The sequence below is a fragment of the Echinops telfairi genome, unplaced genomic scaffold (genome assembly GCF_000313985.2).
Source record: "Echinops telfairi isolate 266 unplaced genomic scaffold, ASM31398v2 ScPeMD7_7467;HRSCAF=8505_0, whole genome shotgun sequence".
Classification (NCBI taxonomy): Eukaryota; Metazoa; Chordata; class Mammalia; order Afrosoricida; family Tenrecidae; genus Echinops; species Echinops telfairi.
In genome coordinates this window covers 12,378,951-12,402,091 of record NW_022111367.1, presented here as the reverse complement: position 1 = coordinate 12,402,091, position 23,141 = coordinate 12,378,951, and the positions used below count along the sequence as shown (strand labels likewise).

The window sequence follows — 23,141 nt, the reverse complement described above, 5'->3', positions numbered from 1 at the left end:
TGTCAAAAGTCCCATTACCTTTTTTCAATCCCAAATAATGCATTTTTCCTTGAAAGCAAATAAATGCACTTATTAGCTATAAATTATATATATATATATGTACAATGTATAGCTAATAAGTGCATAAATATATATATATACACACACAAACATACACATACACACACACACACTACAAAAACACATATATGCCATAAGGGGGCTTCACAAAGTTCATGGAAAATAGAATGAAAAGATATGAAAATGTTCCATGGATATTTTGAAGTCTCTTCTTATCTGTTTATACCAAGCCAGTTGCTGTAAAGTTAATTCCAACCCACGGGTACCCTATGTGCCTCAGTACACTGCACTCTGTAGGGTTTTCAAAGCTGTGATCTTTGGAAGCACATGAACTGCCAATGTTTCATCTAGTAACTGAGTGCATAAGCATTGGCACCACCAGTGAACTCTGTTTGGGTAATATATGATATAAATCATGTAAGCCCATTAATATGTCCCATGGCCAAATGATGAAATACTCTGTAATGTGTGCTCTCCGTTTTCCCCAAAATAGAGTACAAGTTCTCTGAGGAAAATAAATAAATACCTAGATAAATAAATGTAACTATTATTATTAATCATTGTATTGGGAGCTCTTACAGATATTGTACCAATCCATAATTCAATTAGATGAAGCAGAATTGTACAATTGCTGCCACCATCAGTTTCAAAACATTTTCTTTCTTCTTAACTCTCTGATATCAGTTCCCTTTTATCCCCTCCCTCTCCTTCCCTACAATCCAGGAATCCTTATTATTATTATAAATTATTATTGTCATATCTACACCATACATTGTATCTGTTCACCTACAATTCTGTTCTCTGTTCCCCTTAAGTGGGGTTATATAGTCATCATTGCTAACAGCTCCCTCCCCTGCTCCCCGTCATCCCATACCTTTAGGGAATCATTACTCCCCTACTGTTTCTGAAGCGTTATCTATCTTGGATTTCATGCATCACACTATCTTATTTATACAAACAAACATAAGCAGGTCTACCAAGATTCTGTTAAACAAAACGATCCCTCCTAGTACCTGTTGGCAACATATTCCAGTAAGCTGAACAGCAATGGAGGGAATGTTCTAGAAGATGGTAAGGACAGCAGCTAAAATTTAACAGACACAATAATGCGCTCGATTTGGCTGGTGAGTTAGGAAACTTGTCTGAAATGTCTGCAACAAGTTCCCTGAGGATTGGACTCTGGAGGTAGCGTGAGGTCAGTTAACAGAGAAAATGAAATGTGATCCTAGGGTATAAACAGAAAGATGGAGCAAATTTTCACATTTTTGTAGGTTTCTTTATCATTGTCCTGAGTGACCCTACTCAACTCTTTCCCCAGTCCTTTGGAAGAGTTTTCTGGCATCATTTATGATTGGATTATATGATAATTTTTAGCTTTGGATAAATTATTCACAATGTGATTTTTCCCTCCCAGGAGTTCCAAAACCGAATTAGATCTGCCTTATCCCCTCCACCCCAGAACACAGAAAATGTATATTCCAAAAGTTGCTTTTAATCCTGTAAGAAAGTGTTATTATCCATAGCCAAGAAAGGAGTTGCATTTAAGAACCTGCACTGATAACAAATTAGTACCAAACTTCTATAGATATACTTTCATACATTTGCCATATATAAATCAGGTTGTACCTTTCTCATTTTGTCATTTAAAACAATCATTGAACATGCATAAACCATTTCATGGACTATTCAGATCTGTTTTTTGTCAGTCTGCACACTGCACCAAAACAAATTTGTGTCAGTGATTGATGTAGATGAACCCACTTCTGAGAGAGTGATTGTTTTCATTTAAAATGTTCGGTATCTTTCCCCCACCCAGCATCCAAAGGCAGTGATACTGATTTGCATTTCTTATGGTTTTGAGGCTTGAGAGTAATAGAGAATAACACATCTTTCTTGCTGCCCATGCACATTAGCTTTCATTATTTTCCATTTTAATTAATATTGGGAGCATAGCTAGTACAGAGTTTTAAGGAGTGTCCTCAAAATGTTTTTAGGGAAATGTGAAGGTACAATGAAATGAAAATAGGAAACTGTCAAAGAGGAAGGAAGAAAAGAATTCAAACAGAAGGAAGAGAGACTGCTTTCACTCTTGGGCAACCGGATTGATGCTGTCGCCGCTAGCTTTCCTTGTGCCGTTAGCTCCTCCCTCGTCATGAGCCTGTGGCAGGAAACTTAACAGAATTATGGAATCTTTTTCAGATATTTTAGTGGGCCCTGGTCAATGTGACCAACTGAATATACCAGTGCTGACTCGTTATTAAATCGTCTTCCTTTTTTGGGAGATGATAAGTAAACAAAGTTATAATGTTGTGTCTCCACACAAGACAGTGGATTATTTGTAGGGAGAGCCACTCCGCACTGGACACCATTGCTTCGGAAGCATGCGCTTTTATTTCAACTCCCTAGGCTGGGTCTTCTCAGGCCTGGCAGTCAGGTGAGATTTTCTTGGCCCTTTCATGGTAACTTCCTTTTAACCATGTCTTGAAATAATACAGGTAAATGATTTTTCTAACAGGCCTCAGATTGAAGTCAAGACTTGCTGTGGAGTGTACACATCAAGGGTCGTGTTTTCCTCTCTATAACAGATCTAGAAACTGAGCTAGTCTTTTGCCTGACTGCACGTACCGAATGCAATTGTTTATAGGTAGGTTTTGGTTACCAGCTCTTTGTTTTTATGCTGATTATTTGACTGCATACATTAGGAGATTAATCTCAGGATGGCTATATTTCATGTTGGTAGATCCTATGAGAATAAAGAACCAAATGTTTTAGGGTGATGTGACCATGTACAAAAATAAATGAATGGAGAAGTATAGTGTGATATACCACAGTACTGTAGGTTTTAGATCCTTTACAGCTACGTATGAAGTCGTCTAGCCCTGCTGATGCAGTGGCGAGGTGCCTGGTTAGTTACTAAAAGGTGAGCACTTGAAATGCACGAGGATGATGTGGCAATCTACTTTTGGAAACCCCAAGGGACACTTCGTGTTCAGTGGGATGGCTATGAGTCGGAAGCCATCAGTCGACTATATGGCCCATGAGAAATAAAAAAGAACTATTGTGTGCAATATTGTTTGCATATATGTATGCATCATTATTTCTACACATTCTTTGCCAAAAGCTATTAAGCAAGATATTTTATGAAAATCACTGCTGTTCATTACAAAACTAGCATGTCATCGTTATAGGGAATTTTGAAAACAGTAAAACGTTGAAAAACAAATATTCAAATTCCCTGCATGAATAGACAGTCATTCAGCACTAGGTGTATTGCCTGCCATTTTATCCCTCTGGATAGTAATTTTTACATCTAATATAATAAATATTTATACACATATTAGACTTCCGTTAAGCTCAACTACCTGCTCAAATGTCGTGGGCATTTTTAGGCTTTGCCCTGGCGCCACCATAGTGACCCGATAGGGCAGGTTGAAACTGCCTATGTGGGTTAGCAAGACTACCTCTCATTTGGAGAGTAAAAATTCTAGTTGCTTTCACTCAGTGGCAGTGAATCTTCTGTGTGTGTGTGTGACTGCCATCTTGGGTTTCATATTATTGTTTTGGTTTTTACAAATGTGAATTATACCCATACATGATAAAGTAAAATGTAGCAAATAATTAGCCTGTGTTTAACCTCAATGCTGCGTGCGCGGGTGCTGGTTGTGGTGTGTTCTATCCCTTGTGATTCATTTCAAAGGTTTCCAAAAGGAATAACGCCTTTTGCTTAAATCAATTGATGCTAAATCTATTACATCTACGATGAATGCCAATAGAAAAACATTCAAAAGTGGAGTCTGACCTCCTCTGACGTGTCAGGAAAAGTGTCCCTGAGTTGGTGTTGATGGAACTGTGAAGGTGTAGAAGGCATTAACCCTGAAAGATGTGTGTGTGTGTTTGTGCGCACGCACGTGAATACAGTTGTGCCCATGAGGAAATCTGCTAGGAGGGATCTTTATGGACGTGATCATATTGGAGACAGAAAAATGTGGGGGGAAATGGAACATTAATAGGAACCCGATAATGACTCAGGTGATGCTCATTGCAGGGATTGGGGCGGAGATTTGGTGGCACCGACAGGTAAGCACTGGAAGGCTAGATTGGTGGTCACATAAAGATTTACAGCCTGGGAAACCCTATATATATATATATATATATGAATCTGAGTCCACTGAATGATAGTGGGTGGTTTGGGATGGGAGGAAAACGTCTAAACATAGATGTTGGATGTGGTTCTGCGGTGGAAATGTATCCATCATACAGTAGTTTGATGAAGAATTATTATGTGTTTCTACATCTGTTGGCTTGAAAAGGGGATGGTTTATAGCTCACACGTTCGTTCTGGAGAAGCAGTTTAGTCCATTGGTGAAGTGGACCGGCTCCGGGCTGAGTGCTGTAGTAGTTAGGGGCCTTCCAGTTCACTTCAGCTCAGAAGGACCCAGTGTGCAGCAGAACCGAACACGGCCTGGTCCTCTGTGAGCCTCACCGTTGGGCTGTTTCAGCCCATTGTTACAGACGCCATCAGTCCTTCTCCATGAGTGCTGAATAGAAATCCCAGTCGGTATTCAGTAGTTATGTTTGGGTGTTGTCAGATTACTTGATCCTTCTTGTTTCATTTTCAAAATTGGTTGAAATAAAGTGGGGGTGAAGTTTAGTACATTGTATAAGGAGCACAGAACCATGCCTGGCACCTCTGGATACAGTCCATTTTAGTATGTCTACAACAATCTATATAAGATAATGTGAAACTAGGTGAATCAAAACCCAACTTGGTTTTGTTCCTTGAAATTATGCCAAAGCTAATACAACACCAGAAACATTATTTTGTAGATCAAGTATGCTCTCATCAGAAATGTGTGGTCACGAAGGGCCCCATTTGGGGGGGCTGTGGGGGTGTTCATGAGAAAATTACTGTTTTCTTACTATTTGGCTATCCAAGTTAATTCAAGTCTTGGAGGTATCATAGCTAAAAGACTGGATTGCTAAGAATGAAATAATATGGGTCCATAAAAATTTTAGAGAAAATGTATCAATCTCTACAATTTTTTGTTTGCTTTCGTGATATTCAGGAAATCCACCTTCCCTTTTTTTTCTTTTATGCTCTTCTTTTTGATGTTACTTGTTCCCATTAATTCGTATAAATATGTTACAGGAGAAAATTTAATAAAATAAGTTCTTACTAACTAGAAAGGTGATAGTGCAGTCCAAACGTACCTGGTGAATCCTTTGCCATCTCCTACCTGGGCTTGGGCAAAGGGAGCTGCTTAGTTCCTCTCCGAGCCTTTCATCCCAGTGCTCAGGTGGATGTGGGTCTAGGGGTCCAGAGGCCTGCCTTGCCTTCACCCTTCCAACACATCGGACCTAGGATGTAAAAATTGTACAAAAGTGTCTAAATCCCTGCTCCTCTTCTTCTTTGTTTTTTTATTATTGTTATTTAACAGGGTGTTCCTAAATAGGAACCTCTTACAAAATAAAATAGGTCAATGTTTTGGGACTCCTGGGGGTTTAGGATGTAAAAAGTGTACAAACATTTTAAAATCCCTTCTTTTCAGTGCACTTTTTTTTTAAATTTAGCAGGGTGGGCGTAAGTGGGAACCTCTTGCAAAATAAAATCAATGTTTTTTGGGGAAAAAGACATACTGTGACAGCCTAAAGCACGGCTTTTGTTTTCTAGTTACACTAATGGACACTTTCAATTTTGTGCTCTTGAAAGTTCTGTGCTCCGAGAGCTATGTCACACGGTTCAAAGAACCCTTCCATGTGTAACACAGTCCCAGGATCACTCCCATGTTTCTTTCAAAACCTGGGTCTGTGAAAAGGATGATGCTGTGAAGCCATTGGGCTCCTGCATCCTTTCCAGAATGTTTGTCTGAATATGACCTGTGAAGAGAGTGTGTCTAACATCAGCATTTCTCAAACTGTTCGATACACAAACTGTGCATTGACACGTATTGCAATTCTTTTCCATTTTTGAGAACAAAAGTGGAACTCTGAGAAATCTAGTTTTCGGGTACCTTCCGTTTCTCGTACATGTGCTTCTGTATTCACCTGCTCACAAGGACATGGTTTGTCTCTTGATGACAAGATGCTGGGCCTCCTCCAGCAGTAATGTCCTACTGTTTGGGCAGCGTGATCAAATGTGCATGTCCCATTTAGCTGCTGGGGAGATACGGCTGTTGCCATGACAAACATCATGATGCCCCACATCGAAATCTTGTGATGTAAATGTGATGAGGATATGGCCTTTGAAAAACCCTGTGCAAATATTTGTTTTCAAAGGTACAGCTGGTTCTTTGTAAAAAACAGGAGTATTAGAGTGGATATCTTTTGAATGAATCGCCAAATGGGACATCTGTAGTCATATGTTACTTTTTTTGTTTTAATAAACATTACAGCATTCTCTCCCCAATTCTTAATATCAAAGTATAAAATCCCTTATTGCATGATTTATATTCCTCTTAAATATTATACATTATAATATATCCCTGCGTAATTTTTCCAATTATTTACTTATTGTTTCTAAACTGGCCTCACTGTTTAGGTGTGATGTTATACTTCACTCTAAATATAGGACTCAACTTTTCTATATTTCTGTAAATAATCCATAATGTCTAGAGATGTTTCCATGCATATTAGTGGGTATAGACCCTATCAGGACTTTTAGTTACAATACGTGTTAGAATGTTAGTAGGAAATTTTAAAATGGATTTTTTAAAATTGGGTGCTTGTTACTGGTATACTTAAGTAGCCTCCATAGTGCAGCAGTTAAAGCACTTGACAGTGAAGAAGTCACCGGTTTGAACCAACCAGTCACTTCATGGGAGAGAGAGTAGGCAGCCTGCTTCTGAGAAGATTGACAGCTTCTCTGGGGCAGTGCTGCTTGTCTGTGTAGAGGGTTGGGCCGGTGGCCCAGTGGTTGTACTGCGATCCACAAAGTGATCACAGTTCTACCCTGTCCTTGAGAGTCACGGTGAGTCCGCATTGACTCCATGGGAGTGAGTTTCAGGCTTTTGTTTCTGAATCTGAATCGCTGCACTGTCTCCTCAAGACAAAAGGAATAGTTACCTAACAAGGCTTTAACAAAGTTTCTTAGGGCCAGGCATTTGCAAAATAGTTGCACTGCCATCCTGAAAGATAAGGTTAGGGTAATCATTTAATATTCACTTCATACAACGACTTGTTTTATGCAACTTAACTAAAGTGTCTTTTCCTCCGCCTCTGTGATGAATATAGTCCGCATTCAAAATCACACAGGGCAATCTAAGAGACCTAAAACCAAACATGCTACTTCTAAAAATTGCCCTCATGGGGCTGGAAAAAAGAATGAGAAGAAAAAAAAAAGAAACTTGTCTGGCACGTTGTAAAGCTCATGACAACTGTTGTTTGCCTTTCAGATCCCCAACTCAAGGGTATAGTGACCCGGTTATATTGCAGGCAAGGCTACTACTTGCAAATGCACCCCGATGGAGCTCTCGATGGGACCAAGGATGACAGCACCAATTCCAGTAAGTGGCAACCTAGGGTCCTTGGGGAACACTGTTTGTGGAAGGTATAGTACTACGTAAATGACCTTCAACTACATCTACACATATTTGTTGGTGTTGGCTAATTTTTACAAATGTTATGCTCTAGAATGACCATTGCATAAATATACGTGGATGAAATAATTAATAGAGCAACAGTAGTCTTCAATTTTAAAATAATTTCATGACTTTTTGTCTTTAAACATTTTTCCAAGCCAGCAGATTCACCACATTGTCTCAACAGTGCAGGAAGTACCCTAGTACAGTTGATTATATGTTTACTTTTCATATATTATTTGCTCAGACCTATAGCTTCCTCATGAACCCTGTGTAAATTCCAGAGCTATAGGTATTAGTTTTGTCAAATCATAGAAATGTAACTGAAAATAGTTGTGTACATTAAAAATGATCATATATTTATGCTTCAGACAGGATGTAGAGGCGGTGACCTGAAAGCGTTATACAAAATGCATGACTACAGGGAATGGCTTTGTGATATTTAATATCCTTATTATAAAAAGCCACACACCTTCCGTTATATAAGTGTCTCTCTTAATTCTACTATTCCTTTATGGACAACTCTGTATTTAGTCCTGGTGTTGCTCCATTTTCAAATATATGGTTTTTCTTATCTATTTTGTATTTATACGATCATCAGCTGCCTTTTTTTATTTCATATGTTTCTCCTACAAAATACATGCTTTTTACTGCTTGCAAGAATTAACAAGAAAGAAAAACAGATAGTGCTAGAAATATTTAATCACAGAATATATTATTAGTGATTCAGGAACTGTGATGAATATTTTCATCCAATTTTTATTTATTCTTGGCATATATGTGTAACATCATTCCATGCAAGAAGGAAAGATTTTAAGATATTTACTCAAGATAAGACCTTTTAAATTCCAATTTAAAATTTCATTTAAATTCTAATTTCAACATTTCATTTTAGATTCTGATAATCAGATGTTACTAACATAGCTCTAAATGTAGCTAAAATTACAAAGTAGCTATTGTTTGCTGGTTATTGTGTTTGTTTTTTTATTTCGGGGGCACTGCTTCATTAAAAAATATTCCCTTCAACTTCTTTTAAAGTTTTGCTTGTCTGCACTTTCCCTACTTTAAATTTCTAATCTCTTTGTTCTCCTTGTAGCTAACATATCTTCTTTTTGTACTTTTGAACTTTTCACAATTGTATTTGCTCATCAGTTAATTTTTATAATTTATTTTCTCTTTTGATTTAGTAAAAGAATGGGACACAATTGAGAGTAAAGAAGAGACATTTTTATTCATAAGATCTTTGTCAAACCCCTGATATTTGTGGGGACTTTGTTCTTAGACTGAACCTTTCAAAGGTATCAGTATTTGACCATGTTTGAACGAATACGTTTCCTCATATTTCCCCCCATATCTTTAATCCTTTTCTACTCTGATTAAAGCCATTCCCTTCTTATGCCTTACAGTTGTAGGGTCATGAAATTTAGGTATTCATAGTCCTGATATCTTCAATGCTTTCTGATTTTCATTGGCCAGAGATTAATAGAGCATGAAACTAGTTTCCATAGCTCTGACCCCTCTATGCGCTATGGCCCTCTGAAACATTTATAAGATTAGAGACTGATGTCATGCATATCATGTCTGTGTTTTTGACAGGAATGAAACTGTATTGTAGGCAAATGCAGCATTAGGAGACTCCTTGGTAAAAAGTAAAACCATTTACTTCAAAGACTTTACGAGAAATCTTGCTGCCCTTGGTACTTTTTAATGGTGTCTGGTTATCGGAATCATATTAAAAACTAGCACTGGAATGGTGAGATGCTGAACAATGCGTGACCCTGTGTTCTCTAAATATGTGGGGTTTCTTTCCTGCATCAGACAAAGCAGTAGTAATTCCTAGGAGCTCCATATCCATTCTGATTCCCATTTAAGATAGGGGTGTGCACTCTGAAAAGAGCTCCTTCATTCCCAAGAGGAGCTCCTTCGTTCAAGCATGGCAGAGCCAAAGCACAGCGCCCACGTTCCCTCACAACCCAAACCCACAGCTGCTGAGTCCATGCCGACTCCTGGCCACCCTGAGGACCGGGTAGAACTGGCCCCAGGTTTAGGAGACTGCTCGCTATTTGCAGGAGTCGAACGCCTGGTCTGCCGGTCCGTGCCTTAGCTTCTAGGCAAGGATCCATCCCAAGCTTCTCGCCTTATATAGCACATGCTTTTTGTGTCCATGTTAAGCCCGTTAGGTTTGCCCTGTCACCATTTTCAAGACATTGCAGAACAAAACAAAGCAGGGTGAACTAAAGGCTCTCTTTCCAAAATGCTATAAGACTGATATGATTCTAAAGGTAATCAAAAAGATGGCTAGGGAATCGCAGTTTCAAAAGGCAGTGGAAATTAATAATTAACGCCGCTTTTCTGAACTAACACACTTTGAATTGAAACACATTTTTAATCTAGGAGGATACACTTTAATATATTTCTTTTCTCTGGCATTACAGTAATCTTATAAGTCTTAGCATAGTGTTAGAAGAGAAACACATTCTTTAAAACTGGGGACATTCATTGGAAAAGCTGGCCAACAGAATCTATTGAGAGAACAGTCCTTCCGATTGGATGAGAGTTGCATTCTAATCCCCAGTACATAAGACATCAATTCAATCACATCCAAATCCCCGGCCACCAAGTCAGTCCTAACTCATAAAGACCCTGTAGGACAAAATAAAATACTTCTTTGGGTTTCTGAGGTGTTTAAAACCTTGACCAGAGCAGCCAGCCACACCTTGCCCCTGTGCATGGCCCAGGGCTCCTTCAAACTTGTATTCTCAAAACTCGCTACCCAGGGGTCCAGGCTGACCCATAGCAAAAAGGTAGGGTCAAGGTCGAACGGCCCCCATTTGGGATTCTGGGACTGCATTCTTCACGGGAGGGGAAAGCCTCGTCTTTCTGCCAAGGAGGACCTGGTGTGCTTTGAAATTGCTGACTTTCCAGCTCCTAAACCCTACAACACTGGGGCTCCTGAAACATGGATTAGTCCTGCATAAATAAGGAATTTGTAAGAAATAGACTGAAAGTCGCCCAGGACATACATCACAAAGCTCAAACTTTAACTCTCAAATTCTCGTGATTTATTTTCAAGCCACTACAACTACACATGCTACTATGTAGACCCAGTGAAATCCCAACAACTGTTATAAGCTGCTTTTGTCAGGAATTTTCCTTGATTATTCAAAACAATAAAACAAAACACAGCCTACTCCCTGCTAGTGAGTGGATTCTGACTCACAGTGACACTATAGGAGCAGGTAGAACTTCCCCACTGGGTTTCTGCGATGGTAACTCTTTATGTGAGTAGAAAGCCTTCTTTCTCCCTCAGGGTAACTGGTGGCTTCAAACTGGTGACCCTGTGCCTAGCAGTCCCATCCGTCACCTAGCATACAACAAGGGCTCCTAAGAATCAGAAAACCCAAAGTCGCTGCCATGTAGTCAGTGCTGACTCATAGCAACTTTCTGTGGGTTCCTGAGACAGTAATGGTTTACTGGAGTAGAAAGCCCAATCTTTCTCCTGCGGAGCTTCTGGTGGTTTCAAACTTCCGACCATGGGGATCGCAGGCCAATGTGTTACCACTATACCATTAGAATCAAAAGGAGAGTCAAAATCCTAGTCCTCATAGTTCATATCCTCACAGGTTTCCATACTGAGATCTAGATTCTTCTGAGAAGGAAAAAATGATATGAACATCATTGATGGTACCTAAACGGTTCCAATATAGAAAGTGCTTGATGCTGGTGGCCACTTCGTCATTAGCTCCCCTATGACCTGAAAAGGACTTTTAGAATTCTTCATCCACTAAATGGCAGCATTTTCAAAAACTAGTGTCTGATTAAGCAGCACTTTTGGTGATGCCCAGTAAGCATTGACTGCTACTTGCAAAGCCGGAGGTTCAACCCCAGGAGCTGCTCCCTGGGCGAATGAGGACGATGTCTGTTCCTGGAAAGCTATACAAAGCCCTCGTATTGCTATAAATATAGCTTTAATACACTCTCCTAATCATCAAACAGTTATCTCTAAGAAAAGTCCTGGAAGGTCCAATAAATAATCATCCAATGAACCCTGTATGGCAATACCCTAAAGGAATGGTAAGAATTTTTTAAAAACCTAACAGCAGAAATAATATTATATCAGTATTACATGGAATATATAAACAAATGTATTTTTATTTATCAACAAAGGCCTACATTTAAAATGGACACATCCCCCCCCACCCACCACACACACACACACACCTCTATTTTGGTAGAATTGAATGTTTTTGTCCTACTTGGATTGTCATTCACATTTTTAATGAAATAATGACCTTCAAAGTTTGCGTGCCATTCAGTGTGGTGAGTTAACCATTGGCGGACACATAGATTGTCCTTTTGCTCCTGGTCTTATGGATTCATGTTGGTTTGGCAAGAGTTATTTAGTTTGGGGATTGGCTTTTCACTTCCACTACCTATGAACCTCCATTTCTGCATGAAAGACCAGATTGAACCTTCACCTTGGACTAAAATTCTGCTCATTGAAATATTTGCAATTGATTTTTTTGAGTTGTTTTTGCAATGAATGGTGTCAGAGGTGGTGACACTAGAATCAGGATTAAAGCCTCGATTCTGTTTATTATCCCATCAGTTCATCAAAATCCGTAGGCAGGACTACTAAGGAGATTGACACGCTGAAGCTGAACAGCTACCATACCCGGGGCTGAACATTCATAGCTATCAATCAATCAACCAACCAACCAACCAACCAATCAATCAATCAATCAATCAACTTATCTGACAGAAAGTGTTTAGAAGAGGACAACAGTGTTGTCGTGCTTTAAGTAATCGAGAGAGGAAGAAGGTCTGGCGATCTTTTGTGCCTCCCTTCTCGTCTGTGACCGACCGCGTTTGTCTTCACAGCACTGTTCAACCTCATCCCTGTGGGCCTGCGTGTTGTTGCCATCCAGGGCGTGAAGACTGGGTTGTATATAGCCATGAATGGAGAAGGTTACCTCTACCCATCCGTAAGTAACTGCCAGATATTGGTTGTTTGTTCACTGCTTCTCAAACACAACTGCGGCGACGATAAAACCACGGCGTTCTATGTCTATTGAATTTTGCTGGTTTTGCTTTAGGATTTGGTATTACAATGCCATGTGGGCGCCGATACAATGAATGGGGCTATGTCTCCGACTGGAGTAACATTGCTGCCTTGTGATCCAGTCCATTTGCCATCTCTAGAAGAATGATCCACTTCATGAAGTAGAGAGATTATGAGGGGGAGTGTGCATAGAACATTTTCACTTCTATTCAGATATGTACTTGTGTTAAAGAGTTGCTGATAAAACCTATTTTTTAAAGACACATGTGACATCAAAAATATCTTTTGTTTTAAAAATAAAAATTCAGATTGTCTAAATAGTTTAGTGGAAAAAGAGCTATTTCTATTATGAAAATGTGTACTTTGTGTATAATTAAGCAAGTCTCTCTGTTTGGTGTTCTTGTTTATTAGAACTTGAGCACTTTTCCACCCATATGTTCTATTGTGAAAACTTCCTAAGTATTCACAAATAATTTGCATTCATCATGTGCTGAACACATTTGTATATTCTAATGCAGTTGAAATTCATTTCTGCCACATGTCCAAGAAACCGAGACAGATGAAAGTACACCTTTCCATAATCCCCTGAGCAAAAAAAGATCAAATTGATGAAACATTTTATCATGGTAACTCATAGTATCTTAAAGAAAAATGTTCTTATTTCATTTGTAAGCCATCTTCATGTAAATTTTCTAAAACTCTGTAGTTGAATGTTCTTAACAGTAAACACACACTTATACATTCACTTACATGCACACATATATACTATCCATGTGTGTGTCCAGACACCCACATGCACACGCATACTCTTTAAGGAGAAAGACACCCAGGTGACCTGTGAGGAAATGTGATGTATTTTCTTCAGCAAAGTTAGGAACTCCTGTCAAAGGAAAATGCAATGCAAGTGGTGATTCCCTTCTCGATCAGCTCTGGCAATTCTTCAACTGATGTCCCCGAAGGGCTTGCCTGGACACAGACATGGGTCCCTCAGAATGTAGATTGTGTTCCCTTGCAGCAGAGGCCTCGCCAACACGCGGTGAGGCAGCTAGAACACGGAATCCCGATTGCCCCCATCAGGAAAACTGTGCTCTGGATCCAGGTCATTTTCAAGGGAGCCCTAGTCTGTGTACAAGTGGATTTGTATTGCTTTGACAGTTGTTCTGTTATTTGGGTTTCTCTCTTTGTCCCCTACGTAATCTTTGAAAAAACTGAAAAAAAAAAAATTCTTCTCCACGTCTGCCATGGTGCCCTCGTTCTGTTTCTGATGATGATTTTATCACATATATGAATTATAATACTGCCAGGGGAAATTTAAATGTTTACCTGCATCTGAGGGAAACGCCTGTGACTCACTTACGTGTCACAATGCAGCACATGTCTGTCTTTTTTAAACAAGTGGAGTTTAGCGTGTCGTGTCGATCAGATCTGTTATAATCGATTCCGTGCAGAAGCGACGGGAATGAGTGATGGACAACCTCCCAGCTCCAGTCCTCTGCACCGTGAATTCCCGCCAGGAATCAGAGCTCTTGAAGCTGTTTGTGGATTTTGCTCCTGGCTTCAACCCAGGGCCACTTTCGGCCTTCCTGTTTGACTCATTATTCTTTCCTCTCACTTCCCTGGTTCTCCAGTTACCTGGGTTATGGTGTCTCCCCCTTAAGGACTTGACCTTTTTGACACACAGACCATGGTTTGCACCCTCCTTACCTATGACCCTTTATTCTCAACCCTGCGTCTGGGTCGCATCGTGCCTTTGAGGTTGGCTGCCAATGGCAAGACAGTTGGACAGTTGGACACCCTAGCCACCCTGCGGGAGAAAGAGGGGGCGGTTCGACCCTGTCCTCTAGGGTCAGTGTGAGTTACAATTGACTCAAGGGCAGTGGGTTTGCGTCTGCTAAGAGATCCTCTTTATTTGCCCCATCTCTACACTGATCCTGACAGCCCAGGCTCACTCCCTCTCATGGAGTTCACATTGACTTATAGCGACCCTATCGAACAGGGTAAAACTGCTCTTGTGAGTTTCCAAGACCGTAACTGTTTATGGGAGTAGAAAGCCCTGTCTTTCTATCATAGCATGACTAGTAGCTTCAAACAGGTGACCTTGAAGATCACAGCCCAACTTGTGACCATGACACGGCTAGCTTGGTCTCCTGCCCAGCCCAGGCTAGCACCTCTCCATTCTAAGCCATCTCACATGAAAGGGCCTTAAGATAGAAGTCAAACGCTGTCCATGCATTTGCTAAGAAACCATACAGTTTGAACTTTGAGTATTTCAACACCAAGAATTATTTTCTCAAATGGAGTAATTTATTCTATAAATTAAATTCACTGCCATCAAGTCAATGCTGACTCATAGCAACCCCCTAGAGTGACTCTGAATTCACTGTAATAATAATATAGTATTACACAATATAATTATTATATTGCATGTAATAATAATAGCCATGCTCATAGGAGTATAGTAATAATAACATCTATTATTTAGAGGTACATTCTACCTAGTGATGTTCTTATCACCTTATATCAGTGGCTCTCAACCTTCCTAATGCTGCAACCCTTTAATTCAGTTCCTCATGTTGTGGTGACCCCCCCACCCATAAAATTATTTTCGTTGCTACTTCATAATTGTAATTTTACTATTGTTATGAATCGGGCAACCCCTGTGAAAGGGTCGTTTAACCCTCAAAGGGGTCACAACTCACAGCTTGAGAACCGCTGCCTAATATCTATTGACTCACTTAATGCTCACAGCAAACTTATGAGTAAGTTCTATTTAACAAGGAGACTAATGTACCAAAAATGTATCTTGGTGGAGAAAGTGGAAAATGAGTGTAATTAGTCTGATTCATTATCTTACATTTTCCCCTGTTTTCGTATGCAGCTTTCACATGCCAGACATTTTAATAATGTGGTCTGACACTTAGTCTCACTAGAACTAATAAACACATGAAGAAGCAGTGATAACCGTTAGGGGATTTTTTTTTTAACCTAGGGAATAAAATTATCTTTAGGGAAAATATCAGGAACTATATTTTTAAATGTTAATCTCTTCTTTTGGCAACTTTAGAATAAAGAAATAGCAATGGCAGGAAAGTTTATTTGTCAAGAAAAAGCTTGCTATTGCAAACTAGATGTTGCCCATTTGTGAAAATTATCACATTTAATATGTGAACTTTAAATTTTAAAAGCCAGGATGAGCATTCTTAATCCAACTAAGTTTTGAATGAAGGTTAAAAAAATATTTTTTAGGAAACTCAAACATAAGGAACAATATGTTCACATTTTCATTTTGGGAAATAATATGTCAAGCTTCTATCACATAAAAATATGTTTTAAAGTGTGTGCATTATACACTATTGCCTAAGATAGAACTCATTTTGTTGAAAGTCTATAGATTTAGAATAGATGCACGAGAATCTCTAAATCATCCAAGTAAATTCTGTTCCTTGAAAATCAATCCGGTGATTTTATCTGAAGTGCATGCTTCTCTATTTGTAGTTCAAGAATAACATTTGCCATCCAAATAAAGCTATCCGACGTGTCAGAGAATTCCCCTCTGGAGGACAGAAAGGAGTCTTGACTGAGCTGTCAACGATCACACTTCCATCGCTTAAGGTGCTTGTTCTCCCTGGGATGGCTCATCGTTTACCTTGCGGTCATAATGACTGTAAACTGTCACTTGATGATAGATCTCAAGGGATCTAATGTCAAAAATAAGCTGTTTGCTTGAAGGTAGAATGCAGACCGCGAGGCTGTGGGATAGAAAGTGATTGGTGAATGCTTTTGTTTAAGAATTAGACAGTGAAAATGATCTTAAGAAAAATTGCACTTAACAAACCGTCGGTTATTTATAATGATGAGAGAAAGAGTCAAGGGTCGTTTCTTTTTGTTTTCCCTCCAGACATTGAATGGTTAAGAAAATCCTTCAGTGAAAGCCAGGGTTTATAACGTAAAATTTGAATACTGGAAAGAACATTCAAATGAAAATATCACTCATAGTTCGGGCAAAGGTGAAGCAAGCTCTGAAGTCAGAATATTCTTTGAGTAAGAGAAAAACTAGGAGGGGGTAAGGAGAACGGATGAGAAAGAGACCTGTGGTCCGATGGATGAAGCCTGGCTACAGCGAGAACATCCATGCGGTCCTCGATCACCCTCCCAGCCTGCACGGTGATCCTTCCGATGCCTGGGTCTCCGTCTCCTGTTTAAAGTTCAATTACTTTAAATGCTGACTTCTATCTGATTCTCTTTCGGAAGGATAAGGTTTAGAAAAAAGATCTGCATTCATTAGTGCTCTTCTACCAGTCACGAGCTGGTCAATATTTGTATTACCCAGATGCAGGACTCTTGGGGGTGGAGGTGGAATAATACAGCCTGGTGTCGTCCTGAAATGAATTCCATCTGACTCTTAAACAGGTGGGACAAATGTCCAGAGCAACAATTCATCCTAATGTAAATAATTTTTAAAAGCCTCACCACTACAGTGTTTTGTACATGCCAAAGCTCATAAGAAGTACTTGGAAAGCCAGAAATAATGCAGATTTCTGAACTTACCTCTAGAAGTTTCAATTCAGTCAGAGGCCCAGGATTACACTGCTTACCAAGGATATTTCCCCTTCCCACTTTTTGCCTCTGCTTGTGATTCTGAAGTTGTTATTCCAACAATTCACAACCACTACATAGTATTGCTGCAACAATCTGTGAGCGGGCACGTGATGGTAGCTTTGGACTGAGGATTTGATGGACAACCTGGGCTGTCACATCACCCTTCAGTAACAAACAAACAAGCATTTTGTTTGCTTTACCGGCATCGACCTCAGACTTGAAGTCTAACACAATTTCACTTGGTGCTGCACAATTCTTCACTGGTACTCAAAAACAAACCGGCAAAATAGAACCTCCCAAATCCACTTGCTATGGAATATAAAACTAAGAATTGCGGCGCAAGTGAAAAGGAGAAGAAGGAAAAAAACGATATCTTAAAAGTAAAGGAGCCTGAGCTTCCACTCAGACTGTCACAGGACTGGAATGTGCCTGGCTCCTGACCCCAACCTTCCACTCGTGGGGTGTGGAGGCAGAAAAAGCAAAATCCATCCATTTGCAAACCCATCCCAAGGTTTCCAACCAATTCCTAAATACTCGATTTGTTCTAGTCTCATGGACCTTTCCCCCTACCCACACCTTCCCCTCTACCCTCTCTTCCTTAATGATGGTCACATATGGTTATTCTTTAAGGAGCCCTGGTGGTGCCACAGGGAAGGGTGTGATGGCTAAACAACAGGCTGGCAGTTCAGAGTCATCTAGCTGTGCCGTGCAAGAAAGCCCTGGCAAGCGGGTTCAGTAAAGATGGGAGTCCAGAAACCCTATGGGGAAATTCAGTTCTGTTACACAGGGTCGTCAGGAGTCAGATTAGATGAGATGTCACCCCAAGGGAAGGAAACACTCCAGTTATGTTCACATTTAATTAGTAAAAGATTACATGTGTGCTCATGAAAATTAGTGGGAAAAGTCTACTGGGAAATTTAAAACTATTCGGATAGGCCAGATCAGGGAGGCTGGGGGTCTAAATGAAGAGAACGAACTAAATAAGGCTAGAAAACCCTGAAGTGATTGTTTAATTTGTACAGGGTTCTGCGTGTGTGCATCGCTTCCACGCAATCTCCAATTTGATCATAGTAAAAATCAACTTTTACTTTTGGATTTTTTCACATGACTAATAATTTTAGACCCAGGCACATGTGTGCTTTGAATCTCTGGCTTAAAAGACTGGAACGGTTGAGAACTAATTGAAAGGGTTTTCTGCGGGAAAGTAACGCGAACTCCATGATTCCCTGGGAATGAGCATGAGGAAGTAACAGTTCCCTGGGGGTGAGCGGCTCAGAAACTCGGGAAATTATAATACCTTTTCCCGACAAAGCAAAACCCAGAAGGAGGAGGATATTTGCAAATATTTTTAGGTATGCTGAGTGTGTCCATAGGAGGATCTCCAGGTAGATTATAGCTCCGCTGAATGACTATTAAGAAACTGGTGGAACACTGGTTGAACATGTGTCTGCAAACCGAAAAGTGGTCACTTCAAACCCACCTGCCCCGCTGCAGGAGAAAGATGTGGTTCTCTTAAACGTGAGAACCTTGGAAACCACTGGGAGAGTTCTACTTCCTCTTACCGAGTAGCTCTGAGTGGGAATCAACTAAAGGGATGGGTTTGGCTTGTTATTTTTAATAACCGTTGCATGTAAGAAAGCTCCTTTCTCATAGAAGGAATGGTGTTCAGATATAGGAATGGTTGAGTGATGGCTACTGATCCTTTTCCTCGTGAATGTGAGGTAAAAAGACTAACAAATAGGAACAATGAATGGCATCTTGCTTGGGAAAGCAGAGGAGCAGCGAAAGGAAGGCCCTCCACAAAAGGGGTGGAGAGAGTAGCCTCAGCCATGGGTTCAAACATACCAAATGCAGAGGTGGTGCCCTCTGGGCCTTATATCCTTCTGCTGTGCATGAGTTTGCTCTGTCAGGCAGAAGGGTCAGATGGCACCTGGCAACCGCTGGTAGCCCAGTGGATTGAACACTGAACTGCTATCCACAGATCCATAGTTCAAATCCACCAGCTGCTATGAAGGGAAAAGATGAGCCCTTCTGCTCCGGTACCGATTTACAGTCTCAGAAAACTGATAGGAAAGGTCTACCCTAGAGGGTCACTCCATGAGTGAGAATGAACACAATGGCAGTAGTTTATGTTTTCTTTGAATGTATTTATATAAATGAGGCTAAGCTTATGAGAAGGGAGATAACAGACCTTGCGATCTTCTCTGAAGGGTTCACAAACATCCCTGTGTACAAAGCTTGTTCTGATAACAGCGTGGCTCTCTGAACTGTAGTGCCCGGAAAGATTCCACACCTCCAGCTCCGTGAGTCCGATATGGTTCACAAGTCAGCATGTTGAATACGAGTCTGGAACAATTCTAGTGCAGGCTATCAAAGTACACATGTTGACAAACACAGGCCCGTGTCCCTTTCTCATATGTCATGACTTGGAGATGACAGCCTTCTCTATTTGGTTACCTGTTTGAATGGTCATTATTGAGGATTTCGTGGTTCATTTCAGCAACTGGGAACGAAGCAAATGGGCAGGGCTAGGAATAGTCTTCACCTCTCTCCTTTGACCTTTGAGGATGTGCATGGAGAAAGTTCTAGCTCGCTTCCCTTAATCCTGGGGAGAAGAGAACAGAAAACGTTCCCTTGAGCACCTGGATGATATAGGAAAGCAAGAATTTTGACTGCTAACCACAAGGCCAGTGGGTTCAAACCCCTAGGTGCTCAGTCTGAGAGAGCTGAGGGTGTGTGCTTCTGAAAGGGGGACAGCCTCCGAAATCCCCCAGAGGGTCACCAAGAGTCGGAACGGACTGGGGGAAAGGGGTGGGTGGGTTTGAGAAAGTAAAATAAGGGAACTTGCAAAGATGTTAGAACTCAGACTAAGTATGACTGGTTTGAAATCCGGGTCAAGAATTAGAATCAGTTCATCTGTTTTTAATTAACTAATAAAAAGTATATTTCTATTTAATAAATTATTTGTCCTTATCCCTCTATTTTCTCTGAGAGGTAGTTTTCTTTACATGTAAGATCATCTTCCAACTCTAATTCTGAAAAAGAAGAGAGTTACTTCTTGGATAGGTAACTGCGGGTCTGGCATGTAACACCAGGGAGGAACCCCGTGAGAGTTTCTTTTCCAAGGCTGCATAAAGACTGGGCTGTCCCATGTGGGCCCATCATTGTACAAATTCCTTAACTATCGAAATATCATAATAGAAATGTAACACATAGGACTGGCTACAATACAATTTGCAAGAAATTTATAGAAGATCATTTTGATTCAACATAATTACTTATTACTTAAATGTTGGCTGAAGGGTCAAGCTGTTGTTATGGGTATGCATTTTAATACTTTAATTGTACTCAACCATTCAATAAATAGTTATGCTGAATCTTCCATTGACAACTTCTATGGTAGATATTATGGGAGTTCAAAAAAGACATGAATCTTGTTTTTGTTTATTTTTTAAAATTTAGAAGTCCAATATTTAGGTGTCAGTCATTTGGAAGGCACCTGGTGATGAACTCTAAAGTTTGTATCTTTTGTCAGCATCAATAATTTCATAATTTTATTTTTACATTTCTAATCACACACAATAAAGAGGATATGTTGGAAGTCTTCAATCTATAACTCTTGAGTGATTCTTTTTTCCCCCCAACAGTTTTATTGGCACATAATTTACATATCATCCAATTCAATAGTTCAATCATATCAAGGAGAACTGTACAATTATTATCACACCAATTTTAGAGCTTGCCCCCCCGCCCCCAGTTAAATCGCCTTTTAAATGAGCTGTGCTATCCCGATCAGTCCTAAGGCTCTCTCCCTCCTCCTGCCATCAGTATTTACTCCTGAACTGCCCTTTCCTTCCCAGTCTCCCAACCCAGCTTTCCCTCTCCACAGTGGTTATCTGAGGATCCCAGGGGGCTCAGACTTAGAGCCGTGGTTCTCCACCTTCCTGATGCCGGGACCCTTTCACACAGTTCTTCATGTTGCGGTGACCCCAACCATAAAATTATTCTCGTTGCTACTTCATAACTGTAATTTTTCTGCTGTTGTGAATCATAATGTAAATATCTGATATGCAGGATATCTTGTTATTGTTACAAATTGAACATCATAAAACAAAATTAAAGCATAGTGATTAATCACAAAACAATATGTAATTATATAATGTGAAATATTTCTGTGTTTTCCAATGGTCTTAAGTGACCCCTGAGAAAGGGTCATTTGACCCCCCAAAGGGGTCGCAACCCACAGGTTGAGAACCCCTGCTATAAAGCCTAGTATCAGCTGTTATCGTTACACATCCAGTACCCAGACAAAGCCGCTGGTAGATCCTCTCTAGCCACAGGCAAGAGTCTCAAACAGCCTTACTATCAGGCTGAGATCATTATAATCTTGGTTATACTGAATTGAACTTGATACCTGCTCTGTGACCTCCCTATAGAAGCAACTGAATTGGTTACTTGTTCCATGACAGAAATTTCCTCCCTGGCTCTGGAATGTTGATGGAGGTCTTTCTCTTCTTAAACACTACTTGTATTTTTTCCTTTATGCTATTAGGATTGTATCCTTACCTCCTTGGTGAGGTTTTTTGTGTGTGTGATTAGGCAATTTCTTGACCAATTATCTGTAGGATAAATTTCCACGGTAAATTTTATTAATTTATTCCTTGAGTGCCTCCATGCTCATGCTTTTATGATGCATGTCATTTATCTTTCGCCACTGAAAATCATGGCGCATCAGCAAAGGGGCTATGGGTTTATTTCTCGGGTTAGAATTGCAGAGCCGCCCTTATTCATGCATTCCTCCCCGACAGCTCCTGAGGAAACCACAGAGAACAAGATGGGTATGCAATGCCTGCATTCTAACAGGGCCATATGCGCATTAATGAGCTGAGGGGGAACAAGATCTTCTCCTTCAGAGAGAATCTTGGGGCAACAAAATAAACCTTACTTTCTAGCAAATGATGCCATTTAAATGTGAGCATTTTAAAGGCAGAGCCTCACTAATAATTAAAATAAAATGAAAAGTCTTTACTGTTTCTACATTTTCAAAAAAAATTAAAAACATTTTAGTTTTATATTTCTTTCAACTTTCAAATAAATACACAGTAACATTGCACTTTACCATTTTAACCAGATTTTTCTGGTATTGAAACTTGATAAAATAGAAGGCTATTTGTGTTTGACTAAAATCTTCCACATTTGTTTCTGCCTTTGCAGAGCGTGGAGGGTTTTGTATGGTGAAGGAGTTTTTATGTACAAGGACTTTCAAAGACTACTGAAAAACCAGGGTTGTAGGATGGCGGCTGAAACTATTAAAAATGTTTCCCATATTGTTTTGTTGTAAAAAAGACTGATGCGTGTTAAGAAAATCAGCATATGCACTGGTGAATGATGAATTAGCTTTTCAACTAAAGCAGTGTTCAAGGACGACTTAAATTGGGGGCAAAAATGTGTTTCCTACAAAGCATTCCTCGCCTGTGTAAGGGCTCGTGACTGGAAGCACCATCTATCCGAGTTGAGATATGGGCTTTCTTTCTGTTTATTTTACCTGTCAAGAAACATCCTGCTTCCTACGGCTGAGCGTAGGGTTGTATACAAGCTTCCTACCAGGGACTGAAAACCCTATGACGGGTACATGCGATGACTCACAGGCCCCTTGGACCATTAGTTGATGATGGGTTCAGAACAGGGTTGAGTTTCCTCTCAATAGCCTCAGTGCAGCCACAGTGGTTTACTGCCACATCCTTACTGTCACATAATTGCAGAACCAGCTCACCGCCATCAAGTCCTTTCTGGCTTAAAGCATCCCTCTGGGGCAGGGAAAACTGCCTTGTGGGTTTCTGAGA

The 23,141-nt window shown here is 40.1% G+C and overlaps 1 protein-coding gene across 4 annotated transcripts in view; it reads left to right on the top strand.

Moving 5' to 3' along the window:
• FGF14 (fibroblast growth factor 14) overlaps positions 1-23,141 on the top strand; it is a 780,497-nt gene that overhangs the window by 567,119 nt on the left and 190,237 nt on the right. For all 4 annotated transcript variants that reach the window (XR_006679433.1, XM_004704289.3, XM_004704291.3 and 1 more), the window contains 2 exons: positions 7,452-7,562; positions 12,519-12,622. Coding sequence is in view for 3 of the 4 variants with exons in the window: in XM_004704289.3 (XP_004704346.1) it covers positions 7,452-7,562; positions 12,519-12,622 (215 nt within the window). In the remaining variant the exon portion in view is untranslated. The remainder of the gene's footprint in view (positions 1-7,451; positions 7,563-12,518; positions 12,623-23,141) is intronic.